The following is a 21968-nucleotide window of genomic DNA, read 5'->3' on the forward strand; positions in this document are numbered from 1 at the left end:
TTTAAAAAAAAAAGAGCTTTTATTGGTAAATTGCCCGACTTGAAATTTTAAAAATTAAAAAAAATCCAAAACTGATCAATGTAAAGTAAAAAAATTAAATGTAAAACTTTCATAAAGTACGAGGACTACTAGCAAAATTTACACCCAATTATAATTTAATGTTTATAACAGGCGAAATAATCATCTATTTTTTTAGACAAAAAACTGTAATTGTGTTCCATTTTCAATTTTCATGGCCACATCATAGGTTTTCTCAATTACAGGAAGAAAAAGTATTGAGATTTTTTTCCCTATCTTATGAAAGCATACACAGATGAATCTGAACATTTGAGGGTCATAGTTATACAAGGACTGAATGGGGACTATATAATGTACGATCTAAGAAACATATAGCTCAGCTTTTCCATCAATGAAGAGGCTCATGAACTCTTCTCCATCAACAGTTTCTTTCTCCATCAGAAGTTGAGCAAGCTTGTGGAGAATGTCAATGTGAGTTGTGATTATCTGCTTTGCCCTTGTGTATGCAGTCTCTACTAGATCCCTTACCTCTGCATCCACCACATCTGCTGTTGCCATGGAGTAGTCTTTTTGTGATGACATCTAAGAATGGAATTTACGAGTCAGATTATGTTAAACAACCACCCACAAAAGCTCGGAGAGGGCACGAGATCATGCAGGCTATAAATACAACATTAGTAAATATTAAATTGAAGAAAAATTTACCTGTTGACCTAAGAAAGGATTGCCACCACCTCCACCAATGGCAACTTGTCCAATCTTTTTGCTGAATCCAAATCTTTCAACCATCTGCCTTGCCACTCGTGAGACTTGCATAAAGTCATTCGATGCTCCTGTTGTCACATTTTCCTCCCCGAAAATTACTTCTTCGGCAATCCTGCACAAGTAATGAGGAGAAAACTCCTCAAGATAATTTGAGTAGAAAGATGCCGCTAGATGTTCTCGCTTTCTACCTATGGTGACAGATTCCATCCTATCTCATCCAACACTAAAAGGGGCTTATGATTAAGGTTGGGCATTTGCCTCACACAAAATTTTTAAGACAGATAGAACTTGAGAAACTGACCTTCCACCAAGTGCAACAGCCATCTGGTTCTCTAGGTAACTTCGACTGTAGAGACCAGATTCAAGCCTCTCTTCACTTGGAGCAAAAAAGGTAAGGCCACCGGCTTGACCACGAGGAATGATAGAAATCTTAGCTACAGGATCATATTCAGGCATAAGTGCACCAACTAAAGCATGGCCAGCCTCTGCAAACCGAAGTGCATAAAGCAAGTCAAATACCCAGCATCAAATCATAGCTAAAGCAACAACCAGGGAACAAGTGCATACCATGATAGGCAACCAATTTCTTCTTCTCATCAGAGACAACAGCATTTTTCTTCTCTGGTCCAGCAATGATCCTCTCCAGAGCATCAGATATTTCATCTTTGCTGATCTCCTTGAGGTCGCGCCTGGCCGCAAGAATGGCAGCTTCATTCATCAGGTTCTGCAAATCAGCTCCGGTGAAACCTGGGGTCCTCCTAGAGATCTTTTCAAAATCAACATCCTTTGCAAGTGCCTTTCCTCTGGAGTGCACCTACAATGAAATACGGGAAAGCTTAATAGGATTGAAGGCACTAAAAGTTTAGAACAACAAAGGGCCAAGCAAAGGTTGACAATGAAGTTGCAAGCTAATGACAAATTATTTCACTAAATTTCTAATTGAAAGAGAATTGAATTTCACCATGACATAACAACTCTAACACTGCTTTCCAAGTGCAAGCATTCATATTACTCACAATATGCCAAATGCATTGAAATAATCAAGTAAGCAATGTGTTGATAAATGACTAACCTGGAGAATCTTCACTCTCCCAGCAACATCAGGCCTATCAACTGTAACCTGCCGGTCAAACCTACCCGGCCGCAACAAAGCGGCATCAAGAACATCCGGTCTGTTGGTTGCTGCCAAAACAATGACACCAGAATTCCCTGAAAATCCATCCATCTCAGTCAACAACTGATTGATTGTCTGCTCTCTCTCATCATTTCCTCCTCCAAGACCAGCTCCTCTCTGTCTCCCAACAGCATCAATCTCATCAATGAAGACGATGCAAGGAGCCTTGGATTTGGCCTTATCGAATAAGTCCCTTACTCTGGATGCACCTACTCCAACGAACAACTCCACAAACTCAGAAGCAGCGCATGAGAAAAACGGAACCCCGGCTTCTCCTGCTACTGCTCTCGCCAATAGAGTCTTTCCAGTACCAGGAGGGCCAACCAATAAACAACCTTTCGGGATTTTAGCTCCTAAAGCTGTGTACTTGTCTGGGTTCTTCAAGAAATCGACAACCTCTTGGAGTTCCAATTTTGCCTGGTCAGCTCCCGCTACGTCAGAGAAGGTAACACCAGTCTCTGGCACTTCCTGGAACTTGGATTTGGATCGTCCAAAATCCATGGGTCCGCCAAGCCCACCGGGGCCACCTGGACCACCTTGAGCCCGACGGAAGAGGAAGAACAATCCAGCGAAAGCAAGGAAAGGGAAAAGCAAATTCCCAATAAAATTGAAAAGCCCATTACCGGAATCGCCCTCGGATACCGAAATATCGACGCCATTCATGGCTAAGATGTCGATGAGGTCAGGGTCATTGGGGACAATCACGGTGGCTCTACGGCCATCAACGGCGGTGAGTTGGAGGGCAGAACCGTCTTTGCTGAACCTGACTCTCTCCACTTTCCCCTTCTTGACTGCGTTCAAGAATTCGCTGTACCTCCATTGGCTTCCCTCCGGAAGATCGGAGGATTGAGATTGAGGCTTGGGAGCAGTTAAGAGGAGGTTTTGGGAGAAGGGCGACTGGTTCGAAGGGCTTGGCTTCGTAGGCTGGGCTTCAATTACAGGTGGGGGAGTGGGTGGGGCGTTGTCAACGGCGAGTGCTTGCGGAGCTACGGAAGAGAAGAGTAAGGCAGCAATAGTGGCATGAGATTGGAGGGTTTTAACACTGTGGCTAGAGTTGGGTTTCTTGTTGAGGATGGATTGAGTAACCTGCAACTTTCTTGTAGTTTTTGGTGTTGGAGGAGACAGTAAAAGTTGAGTACCAAAGAAGTTAGAAGAGAGCAGAGAGTTAGCCATTGATGGCGGTAAATGAGAGGGTAGACAATCAGATCCTCTTACTATGGGATGGTATGGGTATTAATAGGTTGATTGTTGAGTTGGTGTGTGAAATGAAGAAATCAAATGGTGTGGCTGAGTTGAAGTTAGTGATTTGGGAGGCGTAAGAGAGTTGGATTAAGCAACGCCATGGAGTTTGATGTCGCTGGGCCTGCGTCTACGTGTTCCTCCTTTTATCCATCCGTTTTAAATATCTTCTTCCTCACCTCTCCTATCTCTCACATCAATTTCAGTACCTTTATTTTGTCTGCACATACCTTGTAATTTGTTTTCTAAGATTGGGTGCGGTGCGGTGTATTTAATTTACTTTTTATCTTACGTTACAGTATTTAATCTCATCGCCACCGTTGTTTTTACACTATCCACAGCTAAACGCACCGCACATCCAAACCCACCCTAATTTCTTTGAGGAAATCGTTGGACTTCCAATTGAGATACCATTTGCCTAATTGCACGCCTACCAACTTACATCATTATATTTAAGTTAATGATTTGGGTTGCCTATACAATTGATTTCTTTCCTCTATTTATACTTAAATTTCTTAATTCTATACAATTGTTCTTGAATCCCACAGTGTCCCACATAGTGATCTTTTTGTGAATGTAATTATTTTTACGTTGTACTTCTTTAATTGTATGCATCTGGTTGTTTCCATATTGCATAGTTGAATTGATTGTAATCTGACATCATTAATAATTGTTTCCATCATTGATTGCATCATAATTACTTTGTTGTGTCTATATTACGAACTTTTTTGTTTTTCCTGTGATTATCACATCATAGATTTTATATTGCCAAACTTTTTGTTTGCTAGTGGATGCCTTTTTTTAGTTGCTTCCTTTTTTGGTATCAGTATTTTTTTACTTTATCATTCCTGAATGTTGTCAAAATTCATTTCTTCAATTTCATTCAAATTTAATGAATCAAATGAAAGTCTCGATAAATTCCAATTCTCCCATGTGCTTCTGATTTTTTCCAGAATATAAGATGGAAAATCTTCAATTTTTATGTCGGCTATCCTTTTTAATAGTGGCGAAGATTCTTCATCTCTTTCTTCAAAATGATATGTCAATATTCTTTTTCCATCGGTCCAGAGTCTATAATATTTTTGTTAAAGAAGATATTTGCTTTAGCTATTAAATCAATCCCAGCTTGGGTTTGATAATAATCTAAATTTTTCTCGTGTTATATCCATAATTGAGTAAGCTGTAGAGCTGCCCCGGAACTCACGACATGACAGCCAATGCAAGCTTGGAATTATAGAGTTTAACACTTATCCGTTTCTCCTTTATATATATATATATATATATTAAGATCAATTTGGGTTGTTTAGAAAGCACAGAAAAGAAACACATAAATGGCTGCCTCAAGTGGTCATGTTCGTTCAAGCAGTTTGCCAATCAATACTCATCCACTAGTTGTAAGTGTTGAGGAGCAGTTAACCAGATTGAGGGCATCACAACAAGAAACATCCTCGTCCATGAGCAACAGATTGGGAGGTTTAAAAGAATTGTACCACCGAGTTGATGATTTGTTTCAATTACAGTTTCCCAGAGCTCTTTGTATTGAACATTTAGAGGATGTGTTGGATGGATCTCTTAGAGTATTGGACGTGTGTGGCACCATTAGAGATGATTTGTCTCGGATGAGGGAGGGTTTGCAGGGACTTGAATCCTCCCTCAGGCGAAGAACTGGCCGTGAATCCTGCTTGGAAGGTGAAATCAGAGCTTATATGGTCACCAGGAAAGAAATGAATAAAATGATCAGAAATTTGAAGGGAATGGACCGGAAATGTAAATCGGTGGTGTTGGACAATGGTTCTGAAATGGTGAGTGTGGTGAACATGCTAAGAGAAGCTGAGGAAATTAGCCTTTCAGTGTTTGATTCCCTCTTATCTTTTCTTTTGCTTCCAAAGCGAAGATCAAAGGCTACCGGCTGGCCTATTCTTTCAAAATTATTGCACTCGAAGCGTGCATTGTGCGACCGAATGGAAGCGACTGAAGCCGAGAAACTAGAAGTCGAGTTGAGTCTCTTGAAGTCAAGCAAAGACATCAAACTTGAACAAGTGCAAAAATTATTGAAAGATCTTGAGGCATTTCAAGCTACCATCAAAGAAACAGAAGGGGATTTGGAGTGCATCTTTAGACAACTATTGAAAACCAGAGTCTTCCTTCTCAACATACTAAACCACTAATGACCAACACAATTTTGTAGCATATGATTTTGATCTCAACTGCTAACATACACAGCATAAGAAAAGCAATATATTGGAAATTATTCATCTCCAATTGCCTCTCTTTTTCTGATTTTTTCTTATTATTAATATTCCCATACAAGGGCTAAAAGTCCCAGCCACGCTTGAGATGACCATGGGTTTTATGGATTGGTGAGAAACCGAGTCAATGACCTCTCAGCTAATGGTATGTGATTATTCATCAAAACCATGCGCATGGACTGCATTTACTTCAACTCAATAACGAGCTGTAAAGATTCCATTGCGGCACCACATCGTTTAATTGTTGCATGGAGATCTGCGCAATCTTCATGATTATTAGATTACAATGTTGGTTGTCTACTGTGCATTTCATTATTTTATTCCTTAACCAATTCATTTTATGGTGTCGCTCTTATTAATATCCAACCGTACTGTAGTGTAATTTCAGCAACTGTTAACTCAGCTGACTGCTCTTCAACATGAACAATATACGACTCTGTGTTTTCTTATTAGACATTTTAGGTGGCAGACCTTGGCTTTTGGAATTGATCTCATAATAAAATATTACGCCCCCTTGGAGGATGGTCATGATCCCTTGACCATCCTAAAGGGCCAACTTCCAGTATTCATTTCTATCAGATTGTCTTTCACATAATTGACCCTCTGACAGAACCAACATCCTGACTATAAAGAATTGCTTTAATGGCTGTCATGGGAATGAACGAAAAAAAAAATTCCACTTGTTGGAAGATGCTAAACCATGACCGTAATTGGCGCACTGTCCTGTCATGGAACAAGGTTTTTACGAGCTTGCAATATTATAGTGTGGGCTGTGGCTTCTACATCTTAATGTCTGGGGGGACAAAGTAGCTAATATCCTAATATGCTACACTGATGAAAGAGATGCCTTCTGTTGCCTTCACCTTATATAAAAGCTGCCTCATTGGAATGACTTGATCATCTAACCTTGAATTGTGTGCATTTCAAGAAAAACAGAGAAAAAAAATGGAAGCTCCTATTACAGCAATGAAAGCTAAATCCCATGCTCGTTCCAACAGCTTGCCATCCGAATCCCACCCTGTTGTAGCCGATGTTGAGGATAAATTGCGCCGGTTAAGAGCCTTGGAAGCAACATCATCTTCTCCATCAAGTCTATGTAAGAACTTGGCTACTCTAAAGGAGATGTATGAATGTGCTGATAACCTACTTCAGTTGCAAGCCACCCAGAAGGCTTTCTCAAATGAAAGACGACATGAAATTAGTAGATGATATGTTGGATGGATCTCTTAAGTTATTGGACACATGTAGCTCGTCCAAGGACGCTCTTTCTCAGATCAAAGGTTGCGTTCGAGATTTTGAATCGTCCCTCCGCAGGAAGATTCGTTGCAAATCAAGCCTAGTGAATGAGATTAGGGAGTACTTCATCTCAAGGAAACAAGTAAATAAAATTGTTTGCAACTGCTTTGGCAACATGAAGAGGATGCAAAAAAGTAACGCGACGCTCGTGGAGAGTGACAATGACTTGGTGGCCTTGGCGAGCATGCTCAACGAAGTTGAGGCTGTTAGTCTCACAGTGTTCAAGTCCCTATTGTCATTTCTCTACTCCCCAAAATCAAAGAAATAACATAGATAATGGTTTAGAAGCTCTAATTATCAAGAACAAATCAGGCAAAAAAGAAAGCATTGATGTGACTGTGACTCAAGTGCAGAAGACCCTGACGAATTTGAAGGCCTTCTAATCAACAATTCAAGAACTTGAAGAGGGATTAGAGTGTGGCTTTAGGTGTTTGATTAAAACTAGAATGTCCCTTCTCAACCTACTCAACCATTAATGAAACTAGTGATATCCAACGACAACCCCGATTTTTTTACAAGGGGGCTTGTCTGCAAATAGCCGTATATTTCTACAGATTGAAAATGTAAATTATGAAGCCAAAGAAGGAATCTTTTCCCCAAAATCTCATCATCAATTACTATTATTACTTCTCAAAATTCTTTTATCCTGAAAACTACTGATCAAAAGACATGAAGAGTAAGAAGTGAGAATGAATCATTTTTATGCTTCGTGTGTAGCACTAAAGTTCAGGATCCAGTCTTTAACATTAGCATTAGACATTGCTACCAAGGCCTTGAAAGGAACTGCCATGCCATCCACTATTTCCCCTGTATTCTCAACATTATCCAACAATACGTGCATATAATTTTTAATACAAATTTAAGCTCTAATTCTCCTTTAATTGATTTCATGTATTCTCTCTGTTAAACCTGTACAAAGCCCTACTAACATTTGCATTAAATAGAAAGCTTTATATTGAGCTCATGCAGATGAAAGAATACAATGTACCCCTATAGCCAAAATTAGTGAATAATGTCATCTTTGCTACAGCAATGGATTCCCAATGCTGTATGAAGTCTAGCCTCTTAATCTCAATCATGGTCATCGTCTCATTTTGAGGTCGTGGGCATATGAACTAGCATTGAGTCCCGTATACGGCTGTACCTATTGAAAGCTTCAGATTTGGGAAAAGCTTGTAGAAAGTGAGTGAAGGGACCATTGTGATTTTAGAGCAACCAAAACCTAAAACCTCCCCTCTCAAATTTCCAGGGAAAAAAATGAGGACCATCCGTGGGCAATAATTGGCATTTTGAGTTCAATTGATCCATAGTTGAAAAACTGAAGGAAAAAAACAAAAGTACAATGATCCCGTGATTATAAAAATGAATTGTTGAGGTTGCAAAGTGACAGAAACCAATCTCAGCAAAGTGTCGCAAAGTGTTAGCTTTTGGACATTTTCTTTAAATCAAATTAATAATTAAGATTAATTTTATCGAATTTCTATACATTTTTATTATTTAAAATTTATAATAATTATTCTAGTAAAAATATAATTTACTAGAACCTTAACAATTTAAGCATCCTGGAACATGAAAAGTAAAAGGGCCATGTGGCCTATTGGCGATGGATAAATTCCTGAATAGTCATTAAAGTTTTAGCTATTTTTTAATTAATTTAGTCGGTTATGTACATAACTAGGAAGTGTTCTTCTTTTGTGTTGTATAATAACATTTTTAATTTTATACAATTTATCAATTTATGCTTAATCTAATGGTTAGATCTTAATATTTTCAAAATTATATATTTATAAAAAGATTCAAAATACCAAAAATATATAAAAACCAATTTTCCTTTTCCTTGTGTTAGGGGAGTGTTATTCTCTGAGTTGGATTCTACTTCTCTTTTTATGGTTACCTTGGGGTAGACACTGAAGTATTCCCTCTTTAGAACTTGAGCATTAAAAAGAGGGTAAACCGGAAGGGGGTAAAAATTCAAGAAATCCTTATTTTGTCTTGTTGCCAAAGAAAATTCCCCAAAACTCAGATCGACAATGCCTGGTGTAGCCTGATTCACCGACATAAAAGCAACAGAGTTTGAAGATTTGAGATAGGTGAGGAAAAGAGAATGTGGACTATAGAATAAATTACTCAACCATTAAACCCAGATTTCATAAAAAGAAAAATCAAAGGATTAAACGGGTGGGGAAGAAAATGGAGTAGAGAGAAAATAATGTTATATTAAATAATAATTTAATTAAATATGAAATGTCTCACGATATCATTCACTAAGAGAATCTTTTATATAAAATAGAAAATATACATTATAGATATTAACAAATATTCAACGCATTTTTTGTATTTTTTATATTTTGTAATATATAATTGTTTTTATATTAGTTTTGTATTTTTATAATTATATATATTTTTAATTTTTAAGATTAGGACCAAATTAACAAAATATGTAAATATTGAGAGATAAATTTGTTAAACTTTTTAGAATTAGAATCAAATTGATGGATTGTGCAAATTATTATTGTTCCACCCAAAAGAAGGCCATGTGCGGAACATGACCATAAGTTTGTCCAAGTTGTTGATTAGATCTAGGACTCAAGACAAATGAAGAAGAATTTGGAGTTTAACACAATCTGAAGTTGAATCTAAAAATTAAAAAGGACAACTATAAAAACAAGCAATAAATGATAGAAAAAGAACAAGAAATCCAAATTAAAAATTAGAAACAATTAATGACTTTGTATACAATGAATAACCCTTTATACAGACTAGATAAGTACATTAAAATTCCTAAATAACTTAAAATACTTAAAATATACAATATTGAGTTCATATATAAATAAAATTAAGCCTAAAAATCTAACCCAGTGTGATTTAAACTCGAATTAAAAGCTTGAAACTCGTAATTTCCGTAATAATCTCGTCCATAAATTATGTTCGCGCAGTCTTCACTAAAACGGCTATAACTTGAGCTTTTGAACTCGAAATATAATAATTCAAAGTGCGTTTTGAAAATAAGAGATAGATCTTCGAATGCTATGGAAACTACTTAACCCAGAAATGCCTGAATGGAATCCAAAAAGTTGTCGCAAGTCAATTGATTCTCCAAACTTAAAAATTGGCAGCTTGTTTAAAAAATTTCACCCCATCCGTGCATGTATCACTACGTTAGCATTTATTTTTGGTGACCAAAATATTTTAACGATAGAGTGCCTAAAAAAAAGAAGTTAAGCTGACAAAAATAATTAAATTAACAAAAAAGGTTAAGTGACTAAAATACAAACAAGTTAAACCTTAAATAATTATCCCATCAATTTAATTCTTGTAATGTTAACAATCCCCTTTATCACAACTCCTTTTGCAATTTTCTCATTTATTCTTTTTAGGCTTATTATAACATTGGGTACTTAAACTTGACATATTTTTTTTCTAATTTGGTGCATAAACTTTTTGTAACACCCCTAACCCACATCCATCGCCGAAATAGGGTTACAGAGTATTATCGATCAAACAGACATAATTTCAAGCATTTCATATCATATAATATTAAAGACAAAACTAATCAAACTCATACATATTGTCTCTCATTCGAGCCCTCGAGACCCAAATTACGTATTAGAAACAAGTCGGGACTAATTCGGAAACTCAGAGAATTTTTCGAAAAATAATAAAAATTTTCAAAGTTGCAAGGTTCATACGGCCATATGGCCAGAATGTATCTTAAATAACAAGTTTATCATTCCCTGCAAGCTTGGACATTAAGCAATTCAAAAATCATTCGTTTAACTTAATCAATACACGATTAAACACACCCAAAACATGTCAAAACAATCATCCTAGGTGTCTAACCAATGTACCCTCATAGGTACCACAATTATATCATAAAACATATAAATAAAACATCATTCAAATCCAATTTATAAACATGCCAATTTCAATTTATTTTACTTATTCCATTTAAACATTAACTTAAATATGTCATATTATGACCTCAAACATAAACACATAATTAAATGTATATAACCATCCAGTATTAACTTATAATCTTATTTATAATCAACCCACAAAATGATTAATATGTAGACGCCCTAGGTACATGCCAACACAAAAGGAAAAACATCACGTTTGAGTTTGGGACCGTTGTTGGGTGCTGAATCGGCGATCAAAACTTAGTACTTAACCTGCGCATGGAAAACAAAACCGTACGCTGAATAAAACTCAGTGATATTTCTATAATCCGAATAATTAAAATAAGAAATTACAGTTATACATTTGAAATATACGCACTTATTAATATTTAAATACTATAACAATCATATCATATTCCATTTGTTTCACAATATCTCAATTCTCATACTTGCTATATAAATAGCTTTTCATAATTTATTTCACATTTCATTATACATTTGCAATATCCATTCCACATTCAACTCATGAGTATATAACGTATATATTCCATGTATTTGCAACATATTTCATAATCTATTTTCAATTCACTATTTCACTTCCATTTATCATAACATTCCATTTCAATACCAAATATAAAACTTTATTGTTCATTTACCCCTATTAACACTACTCGAACTCGGACCGATACACGGATCTAACTAAAACACACCAGTTTGGCACCCAGTGCCTCATCGGATAATTCGAAGTAATAAGTAGACACCCAGTGTCTCATCAGCTAAACCGAAGTAAATTGGCACTCAGTGCCTCATCGAATTAATCCGAAGTAGTAAATTGACACCCAGTGTCTCATCGACTCGAAGTCGAAGTAATCCCTGAACTCTTCCAATCCTATGGCGTGCCATCTATATCCGACTCAGCCCGATATAGTTAATAGGGTTTCAATTCACTTTCCAAATACAACAAATATCCAATATTCAAATTTCACGTTAATATTCATTTCAATTCAAATAATCAATATATATATATATATATTAATTCAATCAATTCAATCAACTTTGAATTCAATTCAATGTTAAAGTGTCAAATACTCACCTCAACACTTACCATATGCATTAAATCATAAATACAACAATATATAACTAGTTTCGGATTATAGAAATACAAATCAGAAATTCTGAGCTATTCCTTGTCGACTTTATCTTTTCCCTTTTTAGTCGAGGGTTTCGATACGACATTAGTTACGGAATTAAAACAATTAAAATTCATCAATACAACACAATTCAATCTCATATTTAATATTTTAATTTTTACTCAATATTTTCCTAAATTCCAATTTAGTCCCTAAATCGAGACTAATTTTATTTCTTCATAATCAATCTTATATTTTCATACAAATTCCACTTTAGACTAGATTTAACTCCTTGATTTCACTTAAATTCTTAAATTTCAAATTTTCTCAATTTAGTCCCTATTACTCAAAATTTACAATTTATTCTACAATTCAATCCTTTTTCATTTCTAACTTAGAAATATATCAATTTAATCCCTAATACTAAAATTGGGTCAGTAGTATTTAATACCGAATTCTAAAAACATTAAAATTACAAGAAAATGAGACTAAATTGACTAACCAATTGAGCTTAGAACTTTGAAACCCTAATTTTTCCTTCCTTCTTTCTTTTCTTTCTTTTTCTCCGTGTTTTGTTTGACTTTCTCTGTTTCTTTCTTTCTTTTCTATTTCCTTTTCTTTTTATTTATTTGTTTTATTATAATAATATAATATATTATATAATAATAAAATATAAATACTTTAACATTTAAGGTTTATTTTATAATATATATAATAAATTTTCACATGTTTTAAAGCTAATGCGGCCTCATTTATAAGCAATGGTATAATTGCTTCTTTGGTCCCTTAATTTTTTTAACCTATAATTCAACTTTCACCGTATATGCAATTTAGTCCTTATTCCTAATTACTCTTAATTCATGTAAATTCACCTAACCAAAACCTAATTAACCACACAAATAGCTTCCTAAATATTTTTAATAAATATTTACGAATCCAATTTACAGAAATGGAGTCTCGAAAATACATTTTCTGACACCATTGACTATCGAGTCGTTACACTTATTTTTTGTCAAATTTGGTACTTTAACTTGACACTTTTTCCTAATTTGGTACCTAAACTTTTTTAGGCCGAATTTGGTACTTGAACTTGGCATTTTTCCCCTAGTTTGGTACCTAAGCTATTTTTTAGGTTCAATTTGATACATAAATTTGTAAAATGTTATATAAATTACGCAAAACACTAACGATTGTTTTTTTGTTATGCTACAAAAATATTGTCAGTATTAAAGGAAATTAATGTTAAAAAATAGGTATTGAGCTATGCTTAACAATTAATATTAAATAAGAAAAAATTTGAACAAAAATTAAAAGAAATTCACTATTTTCAATTAATAAAATAATTAATTAAATAAATAACACTAAAAGTAATTGAACATATAAATGTAAAAAAAAAAATCATATCATTTGTCATGTGTCGGTCATACATTGATTATTTTTGCTACCTCATAAAAAAATAACATTGTTAGTATATTGGAGTAATTTGTAAACGTTTGTCAAGTTCAAATACCAAATCGAACAAAAAAAGAAGATTAGATACCAAATTAGGAAAAAGAGTCAAGTTGAGGTTTCAAATTGGACGCCAGAAAAGACTAAATACCAACTTTTAAAAAATTGTCAAGTTTAGGTACCAAATTAAGAAGTGTCAAGTTTGGGTACTAAATTAGGAAAAAGTGTCAAGTTCATATACCAAATGTTATATTAAACTTTTTTTTTTACTTAAAGAAGAGACATTAATATTGTAGCGAGAGTTCCCTAGTGAATTGGAGGTCCAGTAGACCTATCTATGGGCCGGACCACCTAAAAAGTGGGAGGATTTGGATAAAAATATAGGCCCGAAAAATGAGCTTGGGCAAAAAAAAATGAGCCCTGTCGAAACCACTTTTTTTGAAAAACAAAAAAATTAGTTGTCGACTTATTAAAATGAAAAAATTGGAGTCGCCACAGATCTTTTAATGAGGTGTGATCAGATCACCTTGAAAAACGATTTTAGGTCTACGAATTTTGAGAAAATAGGTTCGGGAGTCGGTTACGCACGAGGAAGGGTTAGCACCCTCGAAACACCCAAAATTGGTACCGAATTAATTGTTTAATGTCTTGGTATCGAGAATTTCAAAAGATTTTAAAATACGATCCTTTGAAAAGAAATTTTGAATAAAATGAATTGAATGATGAGGCTCACTCATTTCAAAGAAATAAATTGTCACATTCAATAAGTTAGAGTGCAACATTTTAAATCCTCAAAGTTAAGTTTATCTTTTGACTTTTAAAACTTATGCATTTTGAGAAGGATATCTGATTATTTGGGTCAAATGAGAAAATCAAAACCCAGTAAGATAGGGTTCGATTTCACAAAATTCCTAAATATCAAATATTGCCTTTATTTTCATTTGTTAGAAGAATCCTCGTCTCGAGAAAACAATATGTCATATTCAACGCGTTAGGATACAACGTATTGAATTCTTGAGAATAAGCTTTTTATTTGTGTGTTTTGATTAAAGAATAAACTCAATTATTTAGATTCGACGAGGAAAATTGGAACCCAATACGTTAGGGCTCAATTCTTTCGAAGATCCCAAATACCGAACTTTGCGTTATCTTGAAAGTTTTTGAATAAACGATTGTGATATTTAAACGATATTTGACGTAACCTTTTAAACGAATAAAGTGTGATGGATTGATAATGGATGACGTGAAATGATAATTCGTAAGCCAAAATATATACTAATGAATACAAACGATCAAATAATACAAACAAACAATAGTACTGTATATATAAGAGCAATGGTTACATGTAAATATTAACATTTAAAAGTGATGAATTAAAATCAATAATATACATATATTAATTTAAATAAGTAATACATATGGGATGAAAAACTTAATATAAATAATATATATATATATATATATATATAAGAGTTGAAATAAATTAAATGTATAACAAAATAAAATTTAAAAATAGGCATGCAAAAGAATTAAAATAGATGATAAAATTAAACAAACAGCATATGTAAACATATTTTAAATAGTGAACATAAATCAATTTAACGCGAATGGTATAGGTTAATTTTAAAATAAGTAATATGTAAAATAACTTAAAATAAATAATATATAAAGTAACTTAAAATAATTAGTCTTATAAGTTAGGTTAAAATAATAAATAAAAGGTTTAATATAATCTATAAAAGAGAAAATTGGAATTAAAACAATTTAAAATAAACAAAATTTTAAAATAACATATATAAAGTGATATATATATATATATATATATATATATATATATATATATATAAACATATATTATATATAAAGGTTTAAAATAGATAAATAATGGCAAATAAAAATAATTTAAAACATGCCATATAAAAATTTAAATTACATATAGCATATAATTTAAAATAAGGGCAATATACAAAGAAAAATGAATAAATAAATAACGTAACACAAAAATAAAAATAAAAATAAAACAATATATATATATATATATATAAAATAAATAAGAAGAAAACCACAATGATGCTAATAATAATAGTAGTAATAACAGTAAATTAATTAATAAGCTGACTAATAAAAGGATTAAATCATAATTAAAATATAATTAACGGGAAACAACGAGATTACAAACAAGGTGGAGGATCATGCTGCAATACTCGAATTACATGGGGGCCTGATTGGGAAATATCCCGCTTCCCCAAAATGCAGCGTTGCAAGCTGGGTTGAGATGAAACAATCAACGAAAATGCAGAGCAAAATTAGAAAGAATGAAAAGGATCAATTTGAACACGCCACAAAAATAGAAAGGACCATTTGCACAAATCGCCCAACAGAGGTCAAAACGCGCGGATCCTTCCCCGGGTCGGCCATCGCGCGGGTTGCTAGGGTTAATCGACCAATACGACACCGTTTAGGGCCACTGAAACAGGCCCTAAACGATGTCGTTTTACGCACTATATAAAACCCCCTCATAACCCTAAAATAAGAACCCTGTGTCAGTTTACAAACCGACTGAAATCAGTCCCCAAGGCTGCCCCTCCAGTGTCGTTCTCAGGCCAAAACCAAACCTAGCCTCTCCGGTATCCACGAAATCGACGAGAACGACAGCGGGATCACAGAAGTATATACTCTCACCCTTTTAACTTATTCGCGTTGTATATTAAAAAAGTAAAAGAGGAAAATGAAAACCGACGAAAAAAAGAAATCGAAATCTACCTTTAATCTCTCTTTTTTTGTATTGATTTCGTGAATTTTTTTTTACATTCAATCTCTCATTTTTTACATCCGTTCTTCTCCCTTTTTTTTGAAACTAGTTGCAATCCGTTTATATACCGAAAGAAATATACAGAATAATAATAAAAAGAAAAAAATCAAATCTGTCCTTTTCGCTATTTTTGTTGTTTTTCTTTCTGCTTCTTTGTGTGCTGTTGGTTTTCTGCAGGTGTATGGAAGCCGTACGGTGACGTGGAGGACGGTGATAGAAGCTGTTGGGCGCACGACGGCTAGGGCAGATAGCGCTTTAGGGTTTCCCTTTCTATTGTAATTGGGTTTGGGTTAGGCTAATTTGGGCTGGGGATGGCTTAATTGGGCTTAGTTCATTGGGTTCATTGGGTATTTGGTTTTTGTAATCGGGTTTGGGCTTAGTTTATTTTGGTTTGTTATATGGACTGATATTATTGGACTTTTATTATATATATAATTTTTATATTTGGGTTTTAATATTTATATCAGGCCGGGCAAATTTGGGTTTGTACAAGCCCTGTTTAGAAAACGAGTCTGGCCTCGAGTAAGGCTTTTTTTGCCTGAGCCTGGCCCAGCCTGGATATACAAAAAAAAATTGTTGCTTTTTTGTACTGTTCTTGCTTTTTTTTTTTCACTATTTTACTATCATTTCACTACCATGTTGCTACTATTTTGTTGTTATTGTTTGGATATTGTATAAATTTTTGTCATTATTAATTTTATTACTATTTTAGAGGCATTTGATTGTTAAGTTGCACCTAACTTAATGTTATTTAAGTATATATACTTTTATTTATTTATTTTCAAATTATTGAGAAACATTTATTTTAATGTTTTTAGTATTTTTATGTATTATATATTTTTTAAAAATTATATAAAAATAATATAACAAAAAATTAATACGGGTGGGTAAGGCCAGGCCCGTGTTTTAATACTTTTTATTCGATTCGGTTCGACAAAATTTTAAGTTCATTTTTTGAATCGGGTCGAGCCAAATCTAAGCTTAACAAATAAGCTTAAATTTTTTATTGAAACACAGGTCGACTGTCTTAAATGTTGATGGGTCACACTTATCAGATGGGGATGCATTCTTCATTACCCCCATTGAATATCCTCCATCGCATCCCACCAAGACATTCCTTCACAAAACCAAAAAGTATGTGTTGACATATGGTATGGATTTGAAAGTATTTTTGTTTGATTTTTTTTTAAAGTTAAATTTTGAATTTGGTAATTATTTTACACTAAGTTTGAACATTTTCTGGTTCAAATTAGTTTATAAACTTAACTATTATTTTAATATTATAGTTTGAATTTTAGAGTTTTAAAGAAAAAGATCCAAACCCTAATATGAAAATAATTATCGAGTTGAAGACTTAATTTGAAAAAAATTAAATCCAAATATAAAAATAATTACCAAATTCAGAATTTAAAAGATAATTTAAACCTTAAGCTTCATATATAGTAGCATGTAAATGAATGATAACATACCAAACATCAAAATTCAGTATTTATACAATCGTTTGTTTGTTAATTTTACTTAGGGCAAAAGCATGTAACCCTTTTGGGTGTAAAATCTTATATAAATAAATGATGGAAGTGAAAAAGTTTTGACGTACAATGAGGATATGAAGAGTTGGGACAAGGATTTAAGTCGTGGTGCCCAACCCAACCTAATCCTGTAAGATGCCATATCATTAAGGATATTTATGTTGAAGAATATGAATATTATATATATAATATATGTTATTATTTATTATCATAATAGGTTAGTACAAATTAAAAGTGATCTAATTTAGTTAAAATTTATTGGACTTTAATTGTTAAATAAAGTATGAATCAAATATGTGTAGATAGTCTACTAACTAATTTTTAATTGATGATAGATTAATTAAAAATTAGGGCTAATGTGTTAAAGTTATATATTAAGGTTATGGTCCCCAAATATAATAAGATAACTTTTTTAATATCTCATCTTTAGAAAAGAGAGGGAGCCACATTCTTTTCTAGATTACTTGTGTGCTAATTTGGAAGATCAAAACTTTAAGATCCGTAAATTTTAAGAAATTGATGAATTTAGATACGCTTCTGCTTCCACATCTAATTTTGTTATTGATTTATTATTAATAATTTGGCATGACAGATCCTGATTGATTTATTAAATTTTATTTGATAGTTATTTTATAGTTCTAACAAACTCAATATCCAAATCTTGAATGCGATCCATTTTCTTTTTTCTTCTGAATATTAATCTAAATGAATAGCATGATTTTTCAAAACCCAGAGTGTGGAATTGGAAAATGGAGTCCTCAACGTGCCCTTTCGAGGTTTGTTAAGCCGCCATGATTTTCTTTAGCTATTTTTCAGGCCACTCATCATCATTCCTTGTCAGTATTCTCTCTTGACGGGTAAACCCAGGAAAAGCAAAAGGTAAAAGTATGGATAACAATTTAAGCACATAAATACATATATCATAGCTTTGCCAAGCTTTTCTTTTATTCCCACCACTCCAGTCCTGATATACTGGAAGTACTACAGTGTATAGACCCCTGTCTTTCCAGTATTCTTTATTCAGCAAAGATTTTCTTTTGGGTCCATGATTTTTGAAGGACTGATTGCACATGAAATTAAACAAGAAGAAAAGCACTCCATTATTGAATCATTACCGCCAAACTTCAACAATGAAACAAGAGGTTATCTTATCAGCACAGCCAACACTAACAACAGACTCGGAAAAGAGAATAAAAAAGATGCCTTTTTTTGGTGTTCTTTCCCTTGCTACTTTTACAGAGTGAGCATATGACAATGAAATTACCATCCCCAGCACTTGCTACTCATCCGCAGGGTAAACCTAGCCAGTTGAATACTTACATTTGCAGAAAAATCATAGAAAATTAGAAAAGAGAAATTAACAAGCAATTTCAGTTTGCAAAGAAGAGTTGAGCTCCAATTGTTCAGCCTCCCAACTTGCCTTAGCAACAACTCCGTCATGCATTGGCACGTATTCCTATCCCAACAAAAAAGAACATTATCCCAAATTCTTGGAGCAGAAATATTAGAATTTATGCTACAAGGAAACATTGAAAACCCACCTCAAGTTTTTGGACAAGTTCTGTTGCGGTGGGAGCAGAGACGACGATATGACGTTGTGGTGGTTTAATAAAGCCATCATCCACGGCTTTGTCCAAGAAGGTAAGCAGATAATTATAATAGCCATCCACGTTAATCAACCCGACCTGAGGTCATGATATGAAAAAAAAGAGAGTTAATTGGTTATTTGAAAAACTGTTACAAGTCAAGAGATTCATCATCATGATGAGACATGAAATGGCTTTTACAGGTTTGTCGTGGATTCCTAGCTGGGCCCATGTTATGACTTCTAATAACTCTTCAAGGGTTCCATATCCACCTGTTAAGTGATTAATAAAATTACATAGGCAATAGGCATAGTAATAATAATATAATTAGGTTTTCATGAGAGAGACCTGGTAAGGCGATGAAACAGTCAGAATGGCGTGCCATTTCAGCTTTCCTTTGGTGCATGTCCGTGACAGGTTTGACCTCTCCTACCGTTTCCCCTGTTATCTGCTTAACCAAAACAAATCCATATTTATGCATCATTTCCCAAAGGGACTTAACCAATACAGGAGAGGGTGTAGAGATCACCACCTCTTTGCTCATCAGAGTTTTGGGGATAATTCTGCGGATAAAATAAAAGAAAATCAACAAATGAATCCAGTAAGTGAAGAAGAAATTAATTAGTCAATATATGCATGTACTGGGTTTGGTACCCTAAAACATGACCACCACCTCGATGGACTTCCTGAGAAACCAAACCCATTAACCCCACACTTCCTCCACCATAAACAAGATCCAACCTCCTAGAGACCTTGAGCCAAGAAATTAAAGGAGGTTTAGTACGTTTTTTAAACAAAACAGAGACAGAAATTAAGAAGGCGGCATTGAAGAATGGAATAATACCAGTTCTTTTCCAAGCTCAAGTGCAGCATCACGGTAGCAGTTTCGCTTACCGGAGCTGCTTCCACAAAACACACAAACCCTTTTGAACCTGCTGGATTTCACAGCTTTATTCTCCTCCATCTCTCCTCTTTTTTTTCCCTGCTTTGGGTGTGTATTATTCCTATATGATGGTTTAACTGAAAGGGAAAAGCTATGGAGTATTTACAAAGATTCTTGGGGGCATATCAAAAGGAGGACCCAGTACCAAAAGAGGAATATGGAACTACACCATTTATAGCATCTCCCCACAAGTTGTAGTAGTAATGGTTTCGATAATAATCTTGTTACCCGTGGAATCCTGTCGTGCCACGTGAGTATCAAACCCCCGAATGTTTTGCTTTACCAAATTCTCCGACAGGATACTCCTTTTTTCTCCTCCCCCCCCCCCTCCTCATCCATTGGTTACAACTTTTCCTTTTCAACTTTCAAGCCCAACACCAGAAGTAATAATAGCAAATAATTCAGTTCCAACAAATACCAAAGGGCAATGTAATGGCTATCTTATTTCATCGGCGCAGGGCAGGGCGCTAGCTATATAGATCAGTCCTGCTTGCCTTCGGGCATTGGTAAGTGTTCCCCTGTTCTCAGCACGGCATGCTTGGATCACCATTCCTTGTAAACAGAAAATGGACATCGCCCACTCTAATTACTAAAAAGTATGTCATTATTTTGTCCTAGCTATAGTAAAGCCCTGCATGCATGTCAACAAATGTATAGGCTACCAGATTAACTACGTCTTTTCTTTATTTAATCTTACTGTACGGAGCCTAGATTTTGTGCCCTTTTTCAGCATTAATTTCGACTATGAATAAGATTTTATTAACACAAATAATGTTAAGAAAAAAAAAGTTACGTAGTTTTTTAAAATTTGAGATTTAGTTCTAATACTTTTATTTTTATTTTCAAGAACTTAATTTCTCTACTTTTATATTTTTAAATTCAAGTTCAACGGTTAAACATAATTTTTTGTTAAATTCAGGTTAATTATAAAGTCATTTTTTAATTATATGGCTATCAAGTGAGTATTTTTTTAATTTGAAAATGTTACGCTAACAAATTAAAAAAATTAATAGTGTTAATAGTTGAACCTAAATTTTGGAATTTGAAAAGTAAAGAAACTAAATTCTTGGAAGTAAAAGTATAATAACTAAATTCTAAATTATCAAAAATACGAAGACTTATATATTTTAACAAAAAGAAAACTTTCCTAAAACATTTAATTTAGATTTTCTAAAAGTACCAATCAGTATTAGTTTATTAAAAATTAATTAATAATTTTAAAAACCAAACTATATTACACCGAGTGAAAAAAGTACACAAAATTTATTTGGAGAGAATATTCATTGAACTAGTTATAGGTGGAGTGATAAAATATTTGCATAATGCCAAGTTTAGACTGTTTGTATATTTTACCAATTTGAACTTTATTCTTTTTTTGAGTTTAATTTGACCTTCAATTTTTAAAAATTAAAATTGATCATTAATCTTTCAAAAGATTGAAATTGTTTTTCTTTAATTAAAGTCTTGACTAAAATTTTAAATTATTAAACATAGCAGTTCATATGGCAATCCATATGTATTTCACGCTTTTTTTTTTGAATTTTGATTTTTTAAATATTTTTATAGATTTTAAATTATTTGTTGATGTGGCAAATATGACAAATAGTGCCATGTTATCATTAAGTACACAAACTGTCACACGAGTTGTCATGCCAACATTGTTAAACTTTTAATGTTTTAGTCAATATTTTTGTTTTAAAAAATATTTGACTCTTTTGAAAAATTAATTGACAAATTTAACTCAAAAAAGAGAAGAAATTGACAAAAAAATATAAACATTAAGAATTAAAATTAGTGTTAATCTAAAATATTTTTATGCAAAATTTGATGAATACCAGATTCGATAATTGGTCGTTCAATTTATATTTTTATTTTTTAT

The 21968-nt window shown here is 33.4% G+C and overlaps 4 protein-coding genes across 5 annotated transcripts; 2 read left to right on the forward strand and 2 right to left on the reverse strand.

Annotated features, from left to right (window-relative positions):
- On the reverse strand, positions 1–3307 carry LOC105783854 (ATP-dependent zinc metalloprotease FTSH, chloroplastic). The gene is made up of 5 exons (XM_012609541.2): positions 1856–3307; positions 1351–1597; positions 1085–1268; positions 724–895; positions 1–600 (listed from the first exon to the last, which is right to left on the reverse strand). The coding sequence occupies exons 1-5, from the start codon at positions 3128–3130 to the stop codon at positions 379–381; spliced, it is 2100 nt and encodes a 699-aa protein (XP_012464995.1). The 5' UTR covers positions 3131–3307; the 3' UTR covers positions 1–378.
- Positions 3308–4503: 1196 nt separating this feature from the next.
- On the forward strand, positions 4504–5883 carry LOC105783861 (uncharacterized). The gene has a single exon (XM_012609551.2). It carries the CDS (start codon positions 4528–4530, stop codon positions 5362–5364), a length of 837 nt encoding a protein of 278 aa, XP_012465005.1. The 5' UTR covers positions 4504–4527; the 3' UTR covers positions 5365–5883.
- Positions 5884–6462: 579 nt separating this feature from the next.
- LOC105786806 (uncharacterized) lies at positions 6463–7217 on the forward strand. Its single transcript, XM_052630488.1, has 2 exons — positions 6463–6946; positions 7134–7217. Exons 1-2 carry the CDS (start codon positions 6572–6574, stop codon positions 7215–7217), a joined length of 459 nt encoding a protein of 152 aa, XP_052486448.1. The 5' UTR covers positions 6463–6571.
- An 11419-nt stretch (positions 7218–18636) lies between these two features.
- LOC105783870 (cytokinin riboside 5'-monophosphate phosphoribohydrolase LOG5) lies at positions 18637–20403 on the reverse strand. Of its 2 annotated transcripts, none has more exons than XM_012609587.2 (7): positions 19991–20403; positions 19801–19898; positions 19679–19709; positions 19495–19594; positions 19348–19397; positions 19102–19245; positions 18637–19016 (listed from the first exon to the last, which is right to left on the reverse strand). In XM_012609587.2, exons 1-7 carry the CDS (start codon positions 20108–20110, stop codon positions 18918–18920), a joined length of 642 nt encoding a protein of 213 aa, XP_012465041.1. In that variant the 5' UTR covers positions 20111–20403; the 3' UTR covers positions 18637–18917. The 2 variants fall into 2 exon arrangements, with proteins under 2 accessions (XP_012465041.1, XP_012465025.1); XM_012609571.2 differs by having other exon boundaries at positions 19348–19418; positions 19991–20394.
- Between the last annotated feature and the right edge of the window lie 1565 nt (positions 20404–21968).

Source organism: Gossypium raimondii, chromosome 1 (assembly GCF_025698545.1).
Source record: "Gossypium raimondii isolate GPD5lz chromosome 1, ASM2569854v1, whole genome shotgun sequence".
NCBI lineage: Eukaryota > Viridiplantae > Streptophyta > Magnoliopsida > Malvales > Malvaceae > Gossypium > Gossypium raimondii.

Coding starts and splice junctions, on each gene's coding strand:
- LOC105783854 (XM_012609541.2), bottom strand. CDS start 3,130: ATGGCTAACTCTCTGCTCTCTTCTAACTTCTTTGGTACTCAACTTTTA. Junction 1,269..1,350: donor GAAATTGGTTGCCTATCATG/GTATGCACTTGT, acceptor TTCGGTTTGCAG/AGGCTGGCCATGCTTTAGTT. Junction 896..1,084: donor GCTGTTGCACTTGGTGGAAG/GTCAGTTTCTCA, acceptor TTACTTGTGCAG/GATTGCCGAAGAAGTAATTT.
- LOC105783870 (XM_012609571.2), bottom strand. CDS start 20,110: ATGGAGGAGAATAAAGCTGTGAAATCCAGCAGGTTCAAAAGGGTTTGT. Junction 19,899..19,990: donor TTGAGCTTGGAAAAGAACTG/GTATTATTCCAT, acceptor TCTTGGCTCAAG/GTCTCTAGGAGGTTGGATCT. Junction 19,419..19,494: donor CTGTTTCATCGCCTTACCAG/GTCTCTCTCATG, acceptor ATCACTTAACAG/GTGGATATGGAACCCTTGAA.
- LOC105783861 (XM_012609551.2), top strand. CDS start 4,528: ATGGCTGCCTCAAGTGGTCATGTTCGTTCAAGCAGTTTGCCAATCAAT.
- LOC105786806 (XM_052630488.1), top strand. CDS start 6,572: ATGAATGTGCTGATAACCTACTTCAGTTGCAAGCCACCCAGAAGGCTT. Junction 6,947..7,133: donor TGCTCAACGAAGTTGAGGCT/GTTAGTCTCACA, acceptor TAATCAACAATT/CAAGAACTTGAAGAGGGATT.